This window comes from Corvus cornix, chromosome 1A (assembly GCF_000738735.6).
Source record: "Corvus cornix cornix isolate S_Up_H32 chromosome 1A, ASM73873v5, whole genome shotgun sequence".
NCBI lineage: Eukaryota > Metazoa > Chordata > Aves > Passeriformes > Corvidae > Corvus > Corvus cornix.
This window is the reverse complement of record NC_047057.1, coordinates 65,211,564-65,231,910: the sequence shown is the minus strand read 5'-3', so window position 1 is coordinate 65,231,910 and position 20,347 is coordinate 65,211,564. Positions and strand designations below refer to the sequence as shown.

The following is a 20,347-nucleotide window of genomic DNA, read 5'->3' as shown; positions in this document are numbered from 1 at the left end:
AAGGTGGCAAAATTTGGGAGTTTGTAAGGTAGAGAAGTTGTATCTGTCTAAGTCGACTAAAAATGGGGGGTTGTAAGGCCTAATCATTAAATGGCAGGTAAGACTCAAATGACACTTCACAATCTTAAATCAATATGCTAAACAAATGTTTCAAATTTTTGCATTAGGTAATTTTAATTTAGCTTTTTCTTTTTTCCCTCTCCTTTTAGATTGAAAGTTTCATTCCAAAACAATAGCTCTTTATTCAGGAAGAATGTTGCCATTAAGGTATCTGCAAGAATTAGTATTTTTGCTCACAGGTCAGAAATCCTCAGCCAAAGTGAATACTTAACCACTATTTCAAGGATAGCCAATTATCTTTTTCTTAATAAAGTGTGTGATTAGGAGTCAAAGTGAGGGACCCTAGAAAACTCTAGAATAATCCAAGTATTGACATAACTTCAAGCACCTATTGTACACTTGTGTGTTCTACAAACCCCAGCAAATATAAAATAAATACCGTAAATTAATTGGGAAAAAAAAGGGGGGGGGGGGGCAGGTAGTGCAGGCAAATGTCCAGATCAGTCTTGGAAGAGTTATGCCCCAAAACTGAAAGCAATTTTCAGGTTTGTTTTCTCACCTCTTTTGGTCTAGTTACCTGTCAGATATATGCAGTAAGGTCTGTGGTCCTCTGCCCTCACCCAATAATTCTGAACCTGCAAGTCTTCTCAAATTAGAGAGAGCAGTAATGGCTGCAAAGGCATTAAAGTTCTGGCATTTTCATGGAAGTTGGTGACTGGGAAGAAGAAAGGAAAACACATTATTGACCCTGCTGAGGAAGTGAGGCAATAGGAATTCAGCAATTGTCTGTTCTGTTTGGCCTGTTGGTTGCCAGCCAGCAAAGGAGGACAAGGGAGTTCAGGCTGTACCATACACAGTGCATTTGTGGTGCTTCGGGGGTGTTGTGGGCAGGGGGCAATAGTAAACACCTGTACGAATGGTACTTCTCAAATCTGGGTACTGCCTCAGTGCTCCCAAGCTTTTATCATGCTATTGAAACTCGCAAAATCACGCACAGCTGCAAAAATTTCATTGCCAGTCAATAAACTCAAAATTAATTGGCGTCTGTCAAATATAATACGTGGCCTTGAATGAGGTTGTATTCAGTTGAAGTGTTTATGTCAGAGGAACAATCCTTTGCTCTTCTTTTGAAGAATAAGAAAGGTTGAAATAATACAGGAAGGTTAAATATGCTCAGAAAACAAAAGATTAGGTAATTATTTCTTATCCTTCTTTTATGATAAATTTCAGCTAAAGACTGATTAAGATTCTAATTTCTAAAGAGCATGTTACTGGTACATGTTATGATAAAATATAGATACGATATTTGTTACGATAACATACTAAAGAGTATGTTATCAATAATGTATACCACTTGCTATCACACATAAAGGCCTGCAGATAAAAACCAAAAGGGATTCTTATATCCTGTTTTGTAAGAACACATTTTAAGTTATCCATACTTACACATAAACCCTAAAGATTGTTGAAATATTAGCAGTTTCAGAAAGTGCATCCAAGTGTCTGTTTGACTTTAGGTTAGTGGCAATTGGCTTTTTCTTTTCATAAATATGGTATGTCTGAATTTTCACATTGTTAGGATGGGTTACTAGACAATTATGCTTATAAAAGTTATGATGTTTTTCTTGACAAAACATTCATGTGTGTTATGGTTTTGCGGGTTTGTTTGGTTTTGGGTTTTTGTATCAAGCATGTGAGCAAGTAAATCTTCTGAGTGAGAGGTTTACGTAGCAACACCATCAATATGCCAAAAATTTTGCCTTGCACTACATCCGTGTGTATTAGATTATAATTTTAATTGACAATTTCAGTTGCACAGATGTCTTTAATTTGTTACCTTATGAAGTTTATTTTTACCATATGTAGTGAAAATGTACTCTGCAGGAGACTTAGCAAGGGGCTTACATTTTATTTACTTCAGAAATTGATTATATTGGAGATAATAATTTAGTCACCACTCTAAAATGCAATTTCTATTTGCCTGTTACCCTCAGATACCTGTATCCTTCAACAAATGAGGTCTCTGTAGAATATCTGGGTATAGTTAGAAAATTGTTGAGCAGGCGCTTTTCATAATCTGAGATGCAGTAATCACATGTATAAGGAAACAATTGCAGCGTCCCAATTTAGACTTAAGGATCTGGTTCCCAGTTGCATGTTGGGGCAAATGTGTGGGCTGTTGGAAAATGCTGTACATGTTGTAATCAACTTTGACTTCACCACTCAAACTACTTTTACATAATAACTTTAGAAAAAAGCCCCTGACAATGGCTTAGGTCATCTAATCTGTGCATGCAGTTCATAAGATAGTTTTTGCGGGATTTTTAGTTCGTTCCTTTTTCTTAATTCTCTTAATTCTGGCCGTACCATGCAACCAGATTTAGCCTCAATCTGAGCTCTGATCTCTGAAATTAAGGTGTCTCTAACTGTTAATCTAACTGTAATATCTGTTACTAACTGTAATATCTTGGCTTATATAATTAGCTCATCAGACATTTGTACAGGATCGCAAAACTTAGAAAACCTGGCAACTTCCAGGTAAATGGGCAAGGAGTTTTTAGGACACACTGAATAAATGGGTAAGGAGTTTTTGGGACACATGAGGAAAGTAAAAGAACTTTAAGTTCATCAACGGGGTAATAAAAATAAATCAAATACTCAGATGACACGTTTGTGTGAACGTGACCTTGGCTCTTGGATCAAATAGCAAATACATGTATGTCATGTTTGTCTGAATGTGACCTCTCCTTGGTTCAAATATCAATCATAAATCAAACCTCAGCTTTTGATGAACATGCAGAGGGAACAGCCTCTTAAATGATGCACCAGATCTCCATTTCTCAGCAGTTGTGGTCTCCACGTGTCAGTGTTCAGCACACACACCCAGCATGTGTGGCAGTATGTTCTGTCAGCTTCATTGCCTACCAGGTGTTTTCACAAAGGCTTTAGAACTCGTAGAACTTTGAAGCACAAACTGCTATGGCTGTTGTGATTAACACATAGTCTTTTGAATCCTCCTCAAGCATTGAATAATTGGAGTGGACAGTGACTTGAAGAGATACTGACAGTGAAATGGATTGGTTAAAGAGCAAAACTTAGGGTTTCATTTGGGAGAGGAAAGGAAAAAGAGGGAGTGTATTGCAAGTGTAAAGTTGTAAATGTAACAATGGAGTGGGGTTTTCATTCGAAATTCTGGTGAGCTGTGAGCAGTATTGGTGGAACTGCAGTGAACCTGAAAGGCAGCACATGGCAGAGAACACAGACTACTCTAGAACATAGTGTTTACTAAGATGTTGCCATGGCTTAGTTTCTTGCAGAAAATAAATTCTTATTGTCCTTTTGAATCTCTTTTTAATAAAATATACTTTCTTCAGTGGTTGTGCCTCAAAAATACTGGATACTATGAACTCCAATATGAATATTTGCTTTAAGTGCATTAACAACTAATGTAATAAATTGAATAATCTTCCTTCATACTGCCTTCCACGCTGATTTTTGTAAAGCCATGTTAACAATAGTATCTTGATTCTATAGATTAGACTAGATATAGGTAGTCAGTTTGACTATAAAAACAGAAACAGACAGCATTACAAATTGAGAGCTTTTTAGGCCTTCTATGTATCTGGACTGTAAATGTTGAAGCAAGACAAAAGACTTTCTTAACATAAAGTTTTTCACTTGAGTCTTTGGCAGTGCTTGCTTGAGTTTGGAACCATCTAAATTTCAGACTGGGTTATAATATAGTTAAAAAAATACAAAAACCTAGGAACTCAAAATATGCAAAGCAACCAACCAAAAAAAAAAAAAAAAATCCCCAAAGCCCCACAAACAAACAAACAACTCAAAGCAACAAAGATCCCTCCAAAAACACTTATTGAAGAAAACAGTAAAGTGAGGGAGAAAATTATAGGTTTTTCAATAACCCTAAGTATAGTATATAGTTTGTTAATTTATATTACTATTGACTTATACTGAAGTCCTGAGTAGACAGTTCTTTAAAGGATTCAGCAGACACAGATTTAAAAGAAAGCTTTACTTTGACATACAGCTATTTTTGACTTTAGTTTCAGTTACTAGACAGAAAAGTCAAGTCTTCCTATTCCAGATTACAGAAACCTCCAAAGCATTTACTTTTTGGATATGAAAACTCACATTTAGAGGAGAAGAAAAAAAAAGCAACAACCAAAAAATCTCAAAGTCATGTTGGTATTCTATGCAGACTTGAACCTATTTGAGCTTGAAGGCAGTTCAAACAACAACTCAATCTCCCCTCTTTACAATATGGGATTTTCCTTTTATCAGAAGGACCTTGATGCAAATTTGAGTAATGCCATGTTTGATATATCCATTTATGTGGAAGAAAGCAAGCATGATTGAAGATAGGTGTAAACTTGAGATGATAGACCTGTAAGTCTTGTCTTTGGAGCCTGGAGGCAAAGGTTGCAAAACCTTCCTGTCCCATTGCTGATGAAACCAAATCTGGCTTCTGTTGTTAAAGGGATTGCAGGGGCTTCTTTAAACACAGGCTTCAGATCTTACTGCGCCGATAACCAGGAGCTGTCTTTCTTTACATCTGAAGCTGAGCTGTCTGCTAGAGGCTGACTAGTCTAATGGTGTGGAGGAAATATGGTAAAATCTATTTTCTGGTCTAATATGAAATCATTGTAAGTATAAAGTGTTCTGAACGGAGTTCCTAGTTACCAGCATCTTGAGGGGCTTGTTGAATTTAAAATTCTCCATTAGAAAGCCACTTGATGCTAGGATGCTGTTTTATTCTTTACAAGCAGCAGAAGTCTTTCTTTGAGCTAGATTTTACTCTCAGCTTGAGTTTCCAGCATTGGAACTTTAATTTCATTTTTGTTATTTATTTATTGGAGCATGTTGTGTCAACTCAGAGTAAATGCCTGTATCTTCCATTTACTGGATTTCAGTGGCAGTTTTACTGCTGGAAGGTGAGTATCTGTGGGATGTGCACATAGCAGCCTGCATGAGAGTTCCATGGCCCTGCTGAAAGATGGTAATACCCCTTAACCTAATAGAGGTGCTGTCTGATCTGTAAAGCAGTTTTCACCTCTCACAGAAGACCAAAGACGCATTGGCTTCTTCACTTCAGGCAGTGCAAGTGCCTGGTTTGCAGACCCAGCCAGTCCATACAGTCACTGGATTCTACAGAGGAGATTCAGGCTGTACATGCAGTTATTTTTTAGCCATGCAGCATGTGTATCTGTCTTCCAACTGCTTACTTCTGCTCTCTCCATTGAGCCAGCACTAATATTTGTAAGGCTTTGCAATGAACTGGATCAGAGAAGTGGTCGGATTGAAAAGTATCATGTTTTTAGTGTGTAATCATGGCCACAAAGATCAGTCATGGCTCTGCAAATTCCATTGAGCTTCACTCAACCCAGACATGTTAAGTGAGCTGTTTGACGTTAGGTGAGATGAATTACTTCTCTTATTTCTGTTTGCTGAAAATTAATTTCTGCTTTGTAGTTTTTTCTCTATTAGTAACTGCATCTGTTGTGTGAAAGTGAGAGGGTATGATATTTGAAATAAATACTTTTATTATCTCCTGAATACTTTTGTTGCTGTCCTGTTACTAGTTATTTCTTAAACAGTAATCTTGGCAAAACAAACAATTTTTAAAACTATTTAGTGTATAATAAATGTGTTTAATAAGCAAAAGAAAGCATTGGAGGAGATTGCGGATATATAATCTTGAAGGTCTAGAAAGCAGCTGAATAGTTTAAAGCAGGAAGGTCACATTTAAAAGGAGGGTGAGTGGTCCTGTTCAGAGACATCAACCTGTAATATACACTAGCCAATGTCATTTAAAATCCAGTGGGACAGAAAATCTGGGGACCAAAGAAACGCAGCTTCTGAGCTCAGTAACTTCTCCTTGAGTTTGGCTGAGTAATAGAAAACAAAAAAAACATTCCTATGTTGTTTGTACCGCTTTGTCATGGCTTAACCCCAGGAGGCAACCAAGCCCCACTTGCTCACTCCCCTGCCATGGGGCTGGGAAGAGAACTGGAATCAAGGTTGCATAGAATTTTTCCTTACATGACTTTTAAGATCCTAACTTTATAGCTGTGCTATCAATTTTCAAAATTAGGGTATGTGAATTCTGATTTCTTTTAAAAGCAAGGATATATACAAGTTGCATATGGTATGTTGGAGTATGGCTGAGTAAAGGGAAGAAATATGAATTTTTTCTGGGTGGGTGTCATGGTTTGAAAGACAGGTGTCTGCTAAGGAAGGCAGGAGCCTCCCTTGGAATGGCAGATGTGACCCCCGTTCCCTCCGAGTTATTATAATTTTGAAATTAAGGGGCTTTTAGGCAAATATATGGGAAATAGGAATAACAGTTCTTTACTATTATATATCTGTATGTGTATAACCAGTCAAACAAGCAGCAATAACTATGGCAGTAACAGCAAACACAAACCCAATGCCAGCCTTCTCGGCTGTCGGGCCCTTTCCCCTCGGGTGCAGTTCCGCTCGCAGCCGGCAGGGGCGCTGGCGGCTCCCGGTGAGCAGGGCAGGTGCGATGGTTCCCCCGCGGCTGCAGGGGGCGCTCCGGAGCGAGCTCGGGGAGCACGCGGCACCGGTGCCCTGGGATCCCGGGAAGGGATGGAACAAAGGAGCTTCACAAACCCCTGGGCAGCCGATCCCGGTGTCCAGCCGGACTCTCAGGAACAGCAGGCTGGAACAGCAGGCTGGAACGGCAGGGATGAGCACAAATCCTGGGTGGCAGACGAGATGTATTTAAACTGCGGAGCTGTGGTGGGAACCCCCTGGAGGTCTGGGCAGGCAGGGCGAGCAGGGCTACAATGCAGCGAAGGCTCGAAGCAACAGCGGGGGCAGGGCAGCCACAGCCCGGCTCCCAGTGGGGCAGGGAAGGTGGGCTTGGGATCCCGGGGTTTCTGTGGCAGAAGGAAAAGCAGCCCAAGAAAGCAGCCTCCCTCTCCATCCGAACACCAGGAACTGACTGCCCACACACCCAGGTGAAACGAAAGAGTAGCCAGATGCACCCCTCCCCCAATGGCTAGCTCTTTTGTTTTTCTTAAATTTGTCCCCCTAGCAACACGTATGGGGAAAATTCTTTTAACAGAAAAAAAACCCAGGAGAACTCCTAAAACCCCAACATTATCTACCCCGAATTTTTCCTATACTAACATGTTACATGAAACTTAACTTTTTTAACCATATAAATACATGCATCACCTGAATTATAGACATATATACATGCAGATACTGATACAAGTACAGAGCCATGGGTAGTTCACCCTAAAACAAGGTCCTCTTGAGGTAAGCATCGGGTCTCTCCATCCCTTTGCATCACCCACCAGGTGCAACCTGGTCCCTGAGCAAAGACAACCCCACGGATGTGTCTGTCTTTGCTCAAGGCAGAATTAACCCAAACAGGTTTTCCAAGCATACCTCTCATGTGCACCACTGGAACCTTATCCCCATCTGTTGTTTGTAGGGGTTCGGATTGGGCAGGGCCTGCTCGGCTGGTGGAGCCTCAGGTGTTAACTAACCAGGTGGCTCTTGCTAAATGCACCTCCCAGTTTTTGAAAGTTCCCTCACCCAGTGCCTTCAAGGTGGTTTTAAGCAGTCCATTACACCGCTCAACCTTCCCAGCTGCTGGTGCATAGTAAGGGATGTGGTACACCCACTCTATGCCATGTTCTCTAGCCCAGGTGTTTATAAGGCTGTTCTTGAAATGAGTCCCATTGTCAGACTCAATTCTCTCAGGGGTACCATGCCTCCAAAGGACTTGCTTTTCAAGGCCCAGGATGGTGTTCCGGGCAGTAGCATGAGGCACAGGGTAGGTCTCCAGCCACCCAGTGGTGGCTTCTACCATTGTGAGCACGTAGCGCTTGCCTTGGCGGGTTTGAGGCAGTGTGATGTAATCAATCTGCCAGGCCTCCCCATACTTGTATTTGGACCATCGCCCACCGTACCACAGGGGCTTCACCCGCTTGGCCTGCTTGATCGCAGCGCATGTCTCACAATCATGGATCACCTGGTGTCTTGGTTTGAAAGACAGGTGTCTGCTAAGGAAGGCAGAAGCCTCCCTTGGAATGGCAGATGCAACCCCCTTCCCTCCGAGTTATTATAATTTTGAAATCAAGGGGCTTTTAGGCAAAGATATGGGAAATAGGAATAACAGTTCTTTACTATTATATATCTGTATGTGTATAACCAGTCAAACAAGCAGCAATAACTATGGCAGTAACAGCAAACAATCACAAACCCAGTCCATCCGTCTCGGCTGTCAGGCCCTTTCCCCTCGGGTGCAGTTCCGCTCGCAGCCGGCAGGGGCGCTGGCGGCTCCCGGTGAGCAGGGCAGGTGCGATGGTTCCCCGCGGCTGCAGGGGGCGCTCCGGAGCGAGCTCGGGGAGCACGCGGCACCGGTGCCCTGGGATCCAGGAAGGGATGGAACAAAGGCTTCACAAACCCCTGGGCAGCCGATCCCGGTGTCCAGCCGGACTCTCAGGAACAGCAGGCTGGAACAGCAGGCTGGAATGGCAGGGACGAGCACAAATCCTGGGTGGCAGACGAGATGTATTTAAACTGCAGAGCTGCGGTGGGAACCCCCTGGAGGTCTGGGCAGGCAGGGCGAGCAGGGCTACAATGCAGCGAAGGCTCGAAGCAACAGCGGGGGCAGGGCAGCCACAGCCCGGCTCCCAGTGGGACAGGGAAGGTGGGCTTGGGATCCCGGGGTTTCTGTGGCAGAAGGAAAAGCAGCCCAAGAAAGCAGCCTCCCTCTCCATCCAAACACCAGGAACTGACTGCCCACACACCCAGGTGAAACGAAAGAGTAGCCAGATGCACCCCTCCCCCAATGGCTAGCTCTTTTGTTTTTCTGAAGTACCCAGTAATTTGTCCCCCTAGCAACACATATGGGGGAAATTCCTTTAACAGAAAAAAAATCCAGAACTCCTAAAACCCAACAGTGGGTTTTTTTGGAGAGGAGGTGTGCAACTGGCAGTCTTGATGAAGGAGTGGCTTATGAAAATTTTTCATCACGTGCATAGAAATTGTTCTCTCTCTTGTTCTTAATGCTTTTAAAAATTTAGAATAGTATGGGAAACTGAGAAAATCCTCTGCAAATGTTTTTGTGGCACAGAATTTTTGTCACGTGATAGAGGAGAAAATAAGCATCCTTTCCCAGGCAGAGTCTGAGTGTCACACTTTAGGTACCAAATCTTATTTCCCGTTCTTTTTTTGTGTTGAATCAGGATGTTGGAACTATTCTGCAGCTTACATACTCAAGGCTCTTCCTATCCACTGAAGTATTCTAAAACTTCAATCACGAGTTTTACATGTGCTGTTTTCAGCCCCAGCATTCTCAAAATGACCTCGAGGTAATGATTGTTTCAACTTTAACCCTGGTATTTGCAAGCAAGCCCTTTACACCATCAATTTGTTTATGCAGTAAGTTCAGACTTTGTTACTGCTTCCCAGAGATCTTTGCATCTCAGAAACCTGTTTCCTTACAGGGATTATCCCTGGTGTGGCAAGTATTAAATGTGGAAGGGCTGGAGGTTTAGTATCCCTCCATTCCTTTCCAAAAATGGAGCAAATAACTGATAGTTGCATGTTGAAGTATTTTTCTTTAATAATCTGACTGATTTCTTTGGGACCGGTTTCAGGTTTATAGGTAAGTTACTCAGTGGGTATTCACAGTGAGATGGTAGGAAAGGACTCCTTGTGAAAAGAGACGTATTTCAGAGGTAACAGGATGTGAGAGAGTAAAACCTGTTTAACCTTAAAACCATAATTACATGAAATTGTGTCCTTATTTTTCTGTGTTCTATTCTCCTGTTTTCAGTTTGTGTGTGTTGGTACTTGGGGGTAGGAAAGGAGTTATGGAGACTAAAGTATTGTATGGGAAACTGAGAAAATCCTCTGCAAATGTTTTTGTGGCACAGAATTTTTGTAAATACTTAGAAGACACAGGTCTTTGAGTGGAATCATCATGCTGCAGCTACTACATCCACTGTTGTAACATGTACAGGGCTTTTTGTAAAGCAAAATACTCTCTGTGAATATTAAATGATCTTCATACTCATTACCCTTTTTATTTTAGAAGCCTTTTTTCATTCAAGCAAGGATCAATGCATATTATGTGAAACCTGCCAGTGAAAGCATATGCACGTGAAACATGCATGCATAAACATGCACAGAACACAGAGAAGCCAGAAGGCAGTTTACTGCATAAATAATAGCCATGTTACTTAAAGATTTTCTGTGCTTATAAAAAAAATTAATTATGAGTATTGTGAATGTTAGTATATTTTGACAGTCTTCAGAAATTGTTGTGTTGTCTTCATGCTTGCTGAAGTACCAGTTAATCATTGACAAGAACTCTAATGATTAAGCAGCTGTAATTTACTTGTAGTGTTTGAAAGTACAAAAGGGTATGTAATTTAATAGTTAAAACAAGAAGCACTCCATTTATGTTTCACTAGCTATTAGGTTGTTTTTGCAGAAATTTAGCTAAAAAAAGCTGCTGAATTTTACATATGGATTGTAAATGTGGAAAAGTGTGGTGCAATTTGGGCCATACCAGGCAGCTGTTGCCATGTTCGGAGGTCAGCTCGCAAGCCTTTCCTTTGCTTTCCTGTCAGATAATGCCTATTTTGGTTGAAGGTAGACTTCAGTGTTCACTTAATCTTTGAAAAATACTTGTGCTGGATGAAGAAGTCATACTTGGAGAGATGTATATGATTCAGTAGGGAACACTGGGTAGAAGAAGCCCAGTGCCTACTAGAGCCTCCCCAGGATAGCTCTGCTGAGCGTCTGCAGAGGAAATACAACGTTTGTGGGCTGTGAACAACTGGTTTAACGCAGGAGAACTTCATGGAGAGCAACTGGAGGAGCGGTGCCAATCATACGCTCTGCCATTCCTCTCTTCTTTTTCCTGATGGCTCCTTAGGGAGACAAATTTGGTAGTCTCCTTCAGATTCCTGGAGGTTTCTTTATACTTTTCCCCCATCACAAAATAGATACATCGCAGGGATAGGAATTTGTTTTCACAGATACATAAAAGGGATTTCTCATTTCTGAGTTTGAGTATGTTCTGGTTATGTCAGGGACGTGGACCGGTAACTAAGAGCAAACAGCACAGTTAGTTCCAGGTGTTACTGGGCTTATCCATGCTGCATGTCTAGCTCTCACCCACCAGCACAGTTGATACAGTAACGTACCTGTTGTCTGAAACCGGTGTTGGAAATCACGCATCAATTCCCATGCTTAGTGCAGCAAGCAAGAATATGTAGGAGACTATGTGATGTAGAACTTCTTTTCCTTTTTTAGTTAAAACTATCCTGTTCCAAAGAAATTGGGCAAATAGATCTGTGCCAATGGCTTTTGTAGAATGAGATGGCAAGTTAGTAATAGTGACAGCATCTCATTTATTTTTCCTACTCGAGTGAGTAGTATATTGATGTTTGTTATAAGTTTAGCTGGGAAGTGGATAATGCCTTCTGTAGAAACACTTATCTAAGCAATGGAGAGAAAACAACAATCTACAGATTGATCTTGTCATAACTTTCACTCATCTTGAAGTCTTTTTGGGAGTTTTCCTCACCCTGTGCTTTTGATGATTCATGTTGCATAAAGCTTCCAGAGCAACAGAATGTTGTATAATATTTTACCTTTGGATTAGAAATCCTGTATTCAGTGTGCTGCAACTGGTTCAAGTATTTTTTTTAAATATCTGATTTTTAAAAGAATTATTCTTTATTCCAGTAAAAAGAAGTTTAAGTGACTGCTCTACTTGATCAAAATGGTGGATACTGAAAACCAGCTCTATCCCCTTACTCCCTTGGAGGAGGAGGATATAGACAGCCCTTTATCTGGAGAGTTCCTACAGGGTATGGAGAACATTCAAGACCTGTCCCAGTCTCTAGGTGATGATAGTTCTGGAGCTTTAAGTTTAACAGAATTCCAATCACTGGGAAATGGCCCAGGATCTGATGGCTCAGTTATAACAGGTAAGAGAGTTTGGTTTAACATAAAACTTTCTTTTATAAATAGAATGGTAGAAATAAAAAACTTCTTTAATGCAATATTTATTGTTTATGATGAAGTCACACTAGAAATATATAAGCTGATTATGGCATGGTTTTAAACTACTTAAGGCTAAATTTAATACATTAAATAAATGTCACTGAAGAATGACTGTAACATAAAGTTACATAGGCTTTAGTCAGAGGCTTTGTTTGGGAGATCAGAATGGGAATCATTGCAGTGATGTGGGACACTGGTGATCTCAGTAATGTTTTCGTATTGAATCTGGGTGTTTGCAAGTCTTTTAGCAGTAGAGCCGTTTGAAGTAGTTTACTATTAACCTATTAACTTTTTGTTGGTTTGCATATGTTTTGTTTTGGGGGTTCTTACTTTAAATCAATTCCCAGCCTGTGATCCCTATTTCACCTTGGAATAATAGAACTGGAGGCAGTTGAAATGAACAGTGTGGGTTTTGAAGGAAATGGGGAGAGCTGCCTCCTGGCACTATTGACCATAGGAACGTTTCTAGAACTATGACTTGTTCCCTTTTGGTTGCAGACCTTCTCATCAAAGAGCTGCCTTGTACTGGAGAGGTTATGACGTGCTTTATGTGCATATTTGTTTATAACGTGGTCCTTCAGAGGCAGGAGGTTTTACAATTATTTGAGTGCAGGTGTGTACAAGGCCTACAGTAATTTAGATCAGCTTCTACTGTCACCTTCTCATGGAGTATTCAGTGCTCATTGCAAAACATACTGGTTTTGTGGTTAGAGAACATGCAAAGTGTAAACTTAAAAGGCTCAAATTCCATAAGGCAAGTAAAATGAAATCACACTTTCATAAAATCCTGGGGTTTAGGCTGTTCTTGATGATTCTGATGCCTGTGGGCTTGGCAGCGCTGGCAATGCAGACTCTGAGTTCTGTGCCAAGGTTTTTTCCAACATAATACTTGCTGACCTACATTCATGAGTGTTTCTTAATCTGTCTGTTAAAATAACACACCCATTAATTTGCTGAAGTCTTGTGGTGCAAGTTGCAAGATGGAAGATAAAAGAAATTCTGGCCTCAGAAAATGTTTTCCTCAAACGAGGTAGAAATATTAATTGAAATAATTAAGGTTGGAATGTGTTAGTTTTGTAATGTGTTCATCAGCTGGTGGCACATCTGGCGAGTTTACTTCATTGTACAATTCAGAAATGCTTTGCCCATTATAAAAAACCCACAAAATATCTGAGCTAGACTATTTTAGAAGCAGGCATTTGTGTTACCTTCCTTTTAACACCTGTTCAGCCCTTCTACTGATGTGCAGGACTCGTCCATCTGCTTTTCAGGCCTCAGTTTAGATTGTCATTTAAAATTATGAGTAGCTTTTCAAAGGTCAGGGGTCCTTATGTGTATCTGAAGTGAATCTGTGTGAGGTAGGAATGTGTTTCTGTGGTACTGCAAAAAGAGATCCCCTGCTCATCCCTGCAGCACAAGAGATGGAGAGCCAAGATGAGCTGTTCACGACCTTTCTGCAAAGAACATTGGTGTGGTGTGTTTTTATTGGGTCTATTGTCACACATCTAGTTCTTGTTGCCAGAGTCACTTCAGTAAGGCCTTTTCCTTCTTCACATCCTATGTCTCATCAAAATTAGCAAGGTACACCCTGTATTTTGTGTGTGTTTGCACTGGAAATATGAATTATTTTTCAAAGACTTATGGTCTAATTGTTAGTTCACTTAAGGACTATTAACTCAAGATTATTTTTTAGAATAAAATTTTTTGTGTGGTTTTAGTATAGAAATTGTATCAATCTTGATAATTTAGTATTTATGAAGTGTTTCTTTTTTTTCAGACACCCTTTCACCAGCATCCAGTCCTTCATCCATTAATTTTGCCACAGCTCCAGGTAGCATAGATGAATCACCCAGTGGAACATTAAACATTGAATGTAGAATTTGTGGGGATAAAGCCTCAGGCTACCATTACGGAGTACATGCTTGTGAAGGTTGTAAGGTACAGTCATAATTTTCTTCTTAAGAACCTAAATCATGTTGCTTTATTTATGGTGTAATATCTGAAGATAAACATTTGGTACATAAATGTTTAATTACTATAGTTCTAGCCATTACAATTATTCAAATAATAAACCTATCTGTGGTCTTTTTTCTGAAATAAGTCGTCCTTACATACCATAACTCAATACCAGACCTTCATCAAGCAGGAGCAATTCACAATGATAATTTTAATGCTGCTTTTCTGGATGTTGTTAGTGAAATACTAAAGCAATACACTAAACTGTGACTAAAAAAAAAAAAAAAATCAAAGCCTTCTTGCTCCACTAGTGTTTTATTTGTGTTGGGAGTTTGGCTGGGAGGAGTATGCCACATTGCTGTTACAACAGTAACAAATCCCGAATTTCTCACCTCCACCCCGTGCTGCCTGAATCCCTTAGTATTGTACCTCTGGTAGTTTTGGGCCAGGGTTTGTCTCTGGAGCAAATTACTTTTATCAGTAATGCATAATTTTTGGGATGATATGATCCATGAAGTATAAGATTCTTTTCTTTTCCCTCGAATGTTTTTAGATTTCCATCTTTTTTCTGTATTAGAAGGTAACAGGAGAGAAATAATGGTCTTTGAGTACATTTGTCTTCCATGCACCATGTCAGTATGATCATTTGAATGTAAATCCTATGGAACAATGCAGAATACCTATTAGAGATGGGGAACCAGTTCCTAGCCAGGTGTGTCCCACAGCCTAAATGACATGTTGCTCTGTGATGCGACACAAAATGTTGCAATGGCTCTGGGTTTGCTGACCCTGTGGTTGGGCAGTGTGTGACCAACCTTGCATTGCAGACTGGAGACATCGTGGAAAGAGCATTGAGGTAGAGGCTGTTCTGCAATGCTCAGCGTTGTGTCCTTGGCTCTTCTGCAGACCCTGCTGTGTTCTCATACCCCTCACATCTGCTGGGTGAAGGAAGGATGGGTTAATTCTGCATGTGTGATTTACACTGGATGAAAGATGAGGGGTACTTCTAACAGGGGTGCTGAGGGAATGCGTACAAAAGCAATATATGATTGCTTTGCTTCATCCTTAAGCACAAGTCTGCTCAGGTTCTTTAGGTTCTTGGCTCTCTTCCAAGAAAGAGGGTTGAGAGCTATTTCCTCCTTTTGTGTTCTCCATTCTATGCATGCCCTCGGACACATCAGTGCATGGATTTGTACTTTTGGACAGGTTATACTTTGTGTATTGTTCTGCTAGTGACATCAATAAACAGTAAAAGAAAAAAAAAATTACCTGTATGATTGAAGCTTAGTAGTCAACATTCATTAACATTACATATTGTTTTTTTCCAACTTTTTGTAGGGCTTTTTTAGAAGAACAATTCGTTTAAAACTCATCTATGATAAATGTGATCGCAACTGCAAAATTCAGAAAAAAAATCGTAATAAGTGCCAATACTGTCGTTTCCAAAAGTGCCTTTCAGTTGGAATGTCACATAATGGTAGGTAAGAGTGCCCTTAATTTGTTTGTTCCTACCCAGGTCTGGTGCTGGAGGCAGGCACTTGGATAGTGTTTTTACTCATACACATGAATTGAACCTCAGGTTTTCTACAGAAATAGATCGCTGCAGGGGACACCAGTTTCCCTGATGGGTTCATGTGGTTGATACAGAGCTGCCAGATGCGCTGTTAGGAGCTTTACACAGTTGTGCTATGTGTCAGTTTGTCCATATTAATGTTCATTTATTTGCTTTATTCACCCCAGAACTTTGGCACCAGTACTCCCATTGAAACAGATTTCAATACTGGAGGAATTCTGATCAAGGGTTTTGTAGAGGAGTAGGAGGAGAACAACCGCTTCATTGTGAGGGGGAGTGACGCAGGATAGAAATCTGTAGGAAAGCAGCCTTCATTATTTTCCAGGTTACAGTGCAACAGCTCTTGGGCAGAGGGTTCAGAAAGTGGGGAGGGAGGGCAAAGGTGTGTGCTGACTGTGCAACAGGAATCTGGTAGGTTGTTTGTTAAACAGAATGGTAAAAATTCAGAGCATTTAGAGGTCCAGTTTAAAAGTTATGTTGTTGTTTGTGCTATTGATTTAAGATAAGGGTGGCAAGCTTGTGGCTTACAGACCAATTTCAACCCACGAGGCAGTTCTCTGTGCAGGACGTGGCTTGCTGAGCAACATGGGTGAAGAGGGAGAGGCCAAGCCATGAGAAAGCACATCTCACTTGGCCAGATGACAGTCGTTTGCTTTCCCTGCTTGGCTCTGATATTGTCCAGGCTGAACTTGGGGGCCGGTGCAATGTGAAAGTAGGTAAAAATGCTGGGCTAGGTGAAAAGCTGTGGGTTAGGAGACAAACTTCCTAAGGAAACTATTCAGTCAGGATAGGTGGGGTGGGAATATGATTGGGGAAGCCACTTGTGACATTGTAGTCTAGAGTCCCATCAGGAGGCATTGTGAGAGTTGACTTTCTGGTTCTGGAGAAGCCTGGCTCCCTTGTGGTGAGCCTTGACTGAGATTGAGGTCCATTGGGAGAGGGTTGGTAATCTCTGCAAGACTGGGGATAGCCATCCTCAAAAAGTGTGTTGGACAACAAAGTGACATCTCAGGTTGGGAGCTGAGCCGGGAGCCGTGCTGGTTGGCAGGAACTGACATCCATGTGAAGCTGTTTCAGCCTACTAAAATCTCTGTGGCCATCTGTACTCCAGTTGAAGGGAGTAGCCACAGTTTTATTGCAGCAAACATGTGGGAGGCAGCAGGGAAAAGGGATGACTGCTAACTTGCTGGCAATATTTCTCAGGAAAAGAGCTACAACTAAATTTACACCCATGATCTTAAAACTAAGTTTCAGTTTAGAGCAGGTATTCTTCCACTTTTTCAACAGGTTGGTGTGACCACCCACCCTAAAGGGGAAGGAAGCACCTAACGCAGATTCCAAACAGGCTTTCCTTGTTGGACTTCCATTGAAGTCCACAGCTGTATTTCAGATCATGCTTAGAGTCACCTCCTTATGTCATGAGAAGATCCCTTGGGCATGGTGAAGGGCTGATGCTGTTCATTCCCTGAATTGCTCAGTGTAGGCAGTGAGGTCCTGTCCTCACCGGTTGGATGCTGAAATGTGGTACAAGTAACTCACTGTATGAGCCATCTCAAACCCTTGCTCGCCTCCCGAGGATAAAATGGGGCTGGCTTCGCTTGAAACTGAAACTTAAGAAGGATGTGGATGTGCCCATGAATGGCAAGACCACTTGCCCAAAAACCAGGAGACCTCCATACCCAGAGGTGTTTCAGACTTGCATCTTCTGCCTCTCAGAAGAATATCATAATGATTAGGTTGGATATTCAAACTGTTCTCATCTCCAGTCTTGAAGGGTTAGTCTATTGAGAAAGCAGTATGGAGTGCTGGGTGTAGAGGTTTTGTTGCCTATAGCCTTCGAGCTGTAAATGCAGGACTTTGGGCTGGGGTTCCCACTGGCAGTACAGGTGTGTTGAATAAAGAATGCCCCCGCAGGTTCTGAGCCAGCAGTGGGACTCCACTGCAGCTCTCCAGCTCCTGTGTGTGCTTTCTGCCGAGCTCCTGTCATGAGTTTACTCAGTGTTTTAAGAGTTCTCAAGGTGGACTTCAAGTTTCACACTGGGAGCTGTAGAACTCAATAAGGAGAAAACAAAATAGAACTATTTAGGTAATGTAGAAGGAAAAAGGAATGTGTTGTAGCTCACTGCAAATAGCAGTTTGTGTTCTGAAACACCTGATTTCCTTCAGTTTAGCATAGTAGTCACTGACTGTGTTGGGAAGGAGGAGATTTCTTCACCTCTACCTCAGGTTTTCTAGACAGAAAAATCTACTGCTCTTATCAGCAACGGTAAAAGGCTTAAGTTCTGGTATAATTTGTGTTTGTTTTCAATTATGTCTTCCCATCAGCAATACGTTTTGGACGAATGCCAAGGTCTGAGAAGGCCAAGCTCAAAGCAGAAATTCTAACAGGTGAAAATTATGTAGAAGATTCAGAAATGGCAGATCTTAAATCACTTGCCAAAAGAATTCATGATGCCTACCTGAAAAACTTCAATATGAACAAGGTTAAAGCCAGAATCATCCTTGCCGGGAAAACCAACAACAATCCAGTAAGTACTTCTTCTGTTACTTGAAAATAAAGCTGACAGGTACATAAGGTGACTGTAATAATTTGGTAGACTCTTTAGCAAATCTTTTAGAAAATAAATATCGTGGTAATACAGACGTGAAATATTCAAAGAGAATATCTGTAGTAAATACGGTTGCTTTTAACCACTATCAGAAGCAAGAAGCTTTAGGAAAATCAGGTGATCACCTTGTAAGTGGAAACTCATAGCCTTAAATTATTGTTCTTAATCAAAAATGAAGTGATATCTGAATGTGAATACCTCTTGATATGGGGAGAATGGTTCAAAATTAATTTCCTATTATGACAGTGAAAAAAAAAAATTTTTCTGTCACAAATGCCAGGATAAGTGCTATTATCTTATCTTGTAGGGTGTACAGGCGCTCTGCATGGCTTTTATTTCAATCAGAATAATATTTATAGCAGGAGGGGAAAGAAAACTTGAGTTAGTAATTTTTTGTTTACAGTGCTGGCCATTTCCTCACCCAGCCTTCCTGGTCTTTTCTGTATGGTTCCTTTGAAAGGCAGAAGCAAGCAAGGTTGTGAAGACACATATGCTGTAGAAGTTATTTTTCTTTCAGGGTAATTTAGCCAAGGTCTACTTAATTTGATCAACTGCTTTTTGTTTGGTAGCACATGGGAGAGTATAATCGGTGTAAGGACTCACTTGTTTCACTTTATGCATATTTATATAAGCTCTGATGTGATTTTTGTTACTTTTATGTAAAAGATAAGTATCTTATTTTATCAGCAACTTTAATTTCAGTAAAAATTTGCAGGGAAGAAATTTTACATACGCCATAATGAAAGCCATGTAAGTGTGGGGATGAGTGTTACCAAAATTGTAAGCAAGCTGTCTTCTACATTATGGAATTTGGCATATAATTATTTATTAGACTAGTTTAGTCTAGCCAAGCCTACAGCTTTCTGCGTTAGAAGAGAGACACATGAATTATCCCAGTCTTCTTCATTGCATTGAAGAGGTGTGTAAAATTAGGCACAGGCTTAAACGTTTTAGGGGCACAGGCTGACATGAGCCTACAGTAAATACCGCCTTTAGCTCCTCACTGATTGGGCTTCTGCAGAAAATCCTTTTTTGTGCTTGTTACCCTGTGTCAGAACCATAAGCCACAACATGTGTCACACATGCAGGGATGGATCCTAGAGCACTGCATCCCAGTTCTTGTATTTGAATGTGTGTGGCCACAGCCACAGGACAGTGACCAGCACGCCCGTCTCCGCGTGCACATAAAAATGTCCGTGCACATAAAAATTAATGAAGAATCAGCCCTAGGATGTTACAAACAGGCTGCTTCCAATTTTTTCCATATGCAGGGAAGAGCAAAGTGGTTTTAGGCTATTTCATCATCTCTTAAGAAAACAAACATTTTCATTTTCTTTTGACTTTTCAGCAGAAAAACAAATTCTAAAAGAAGGGGTTTTTTGCAACCCACCTTTTCTGAACTGTGCATTAACAGCTGATTTCAGTGAATCCTAGTTTTTGGTACCACTACAATTAATTTCAGAATGAATGAGCATTTTTCACAATGAGAAGGTGTCATTTTTTAATTTTGCTCCCAAGTTCATAGCCATATCTCTTTTCTGCATACTGAAATGATGTTAAATTAAAAAAAAAAAGCGTATGAGATAGTGTACATCTATAAAGGTTTAGAGATGTGTTGTGTTTCTTGCTTTGCCACTTTCCATTCATATCCACCTTCCCATGGAAAGTTCTACTCTGTGTAACTGTGCTGGAGTGAGATGGAATGTGCAGTAGCCATAAACATTTAAAAATGGACAGCCATAGGAAACTAACCTGTTGGACAGTTTTCTGGAAGAAACAAGTGAATCCTATGAGTTCCTGACAGAACACTATGTGTTCCCCATGGTATTTAGTCTGAGATGAGCAAAAGAGCACAGGGAACGTGCTTGGTGCGTATGGAACTAAATTTCTGTTCAAGGTCAGTTGTTGTGACTTTGCTAGGCTGGGAAGCACTGGGGTTTGTTGTTTTTCTTCAGTGGATTGTACTTTGTTTTGGTTGTTGCTCTGCAGATATGTGTCAAAATATTTTTGAGTTCTGATTGTTTGTAAGAAAGTCCGAATGCTGCTTTTGATATAATGTTTTAAG

The 20,347-nt window shown here is 40.8% G+C and overlaps 1 protein-coding gene across 5 annotated transcripts in view; it reads left to right on the top strand.

Moving 5' to 3' along the window:
• PPARA (peroxisome proliferator activated receptor alpha) overlaps window positions 1-20,347 on the top strand; it is a 36,613-nt gene that overhangs the window by 7,690 nt on the left and 8,576 nt on the right. For 2 of the 5 annotated variants that reach the window (XM_039570318.1, XM_010410219.4), the window contains 4 exons: window positions 11,824-12,068; window positions 13,922-14,082; window positions 15,439-15,577; window positions 17,999-18,201. In XM_039570318.1, coding sequence (XP_039426252.1) covers window positions 11,861-12,068; window positions 13,922-14,082; window positions 15,439-15,577; window positions 17,999-18,201 — 711 coding nt within the window. In that variant the 5' untranslated portion in view covers window positions 11,824-11,860. Of the gene's footprint in view, window positions 1-9,308; window positions 9,435-9,573; window positions 9,731-11,823; window positions 12,069-13,921; window positions 14,083-15,438; window positions 15,578-17,998; window positions 18,202-20,347 lie in introns of those variants that run through there. The other 3 variants (XM_019292451.3, XM_019292452.3, XM_039570319.1) reach the window with 3 other exon arrangements.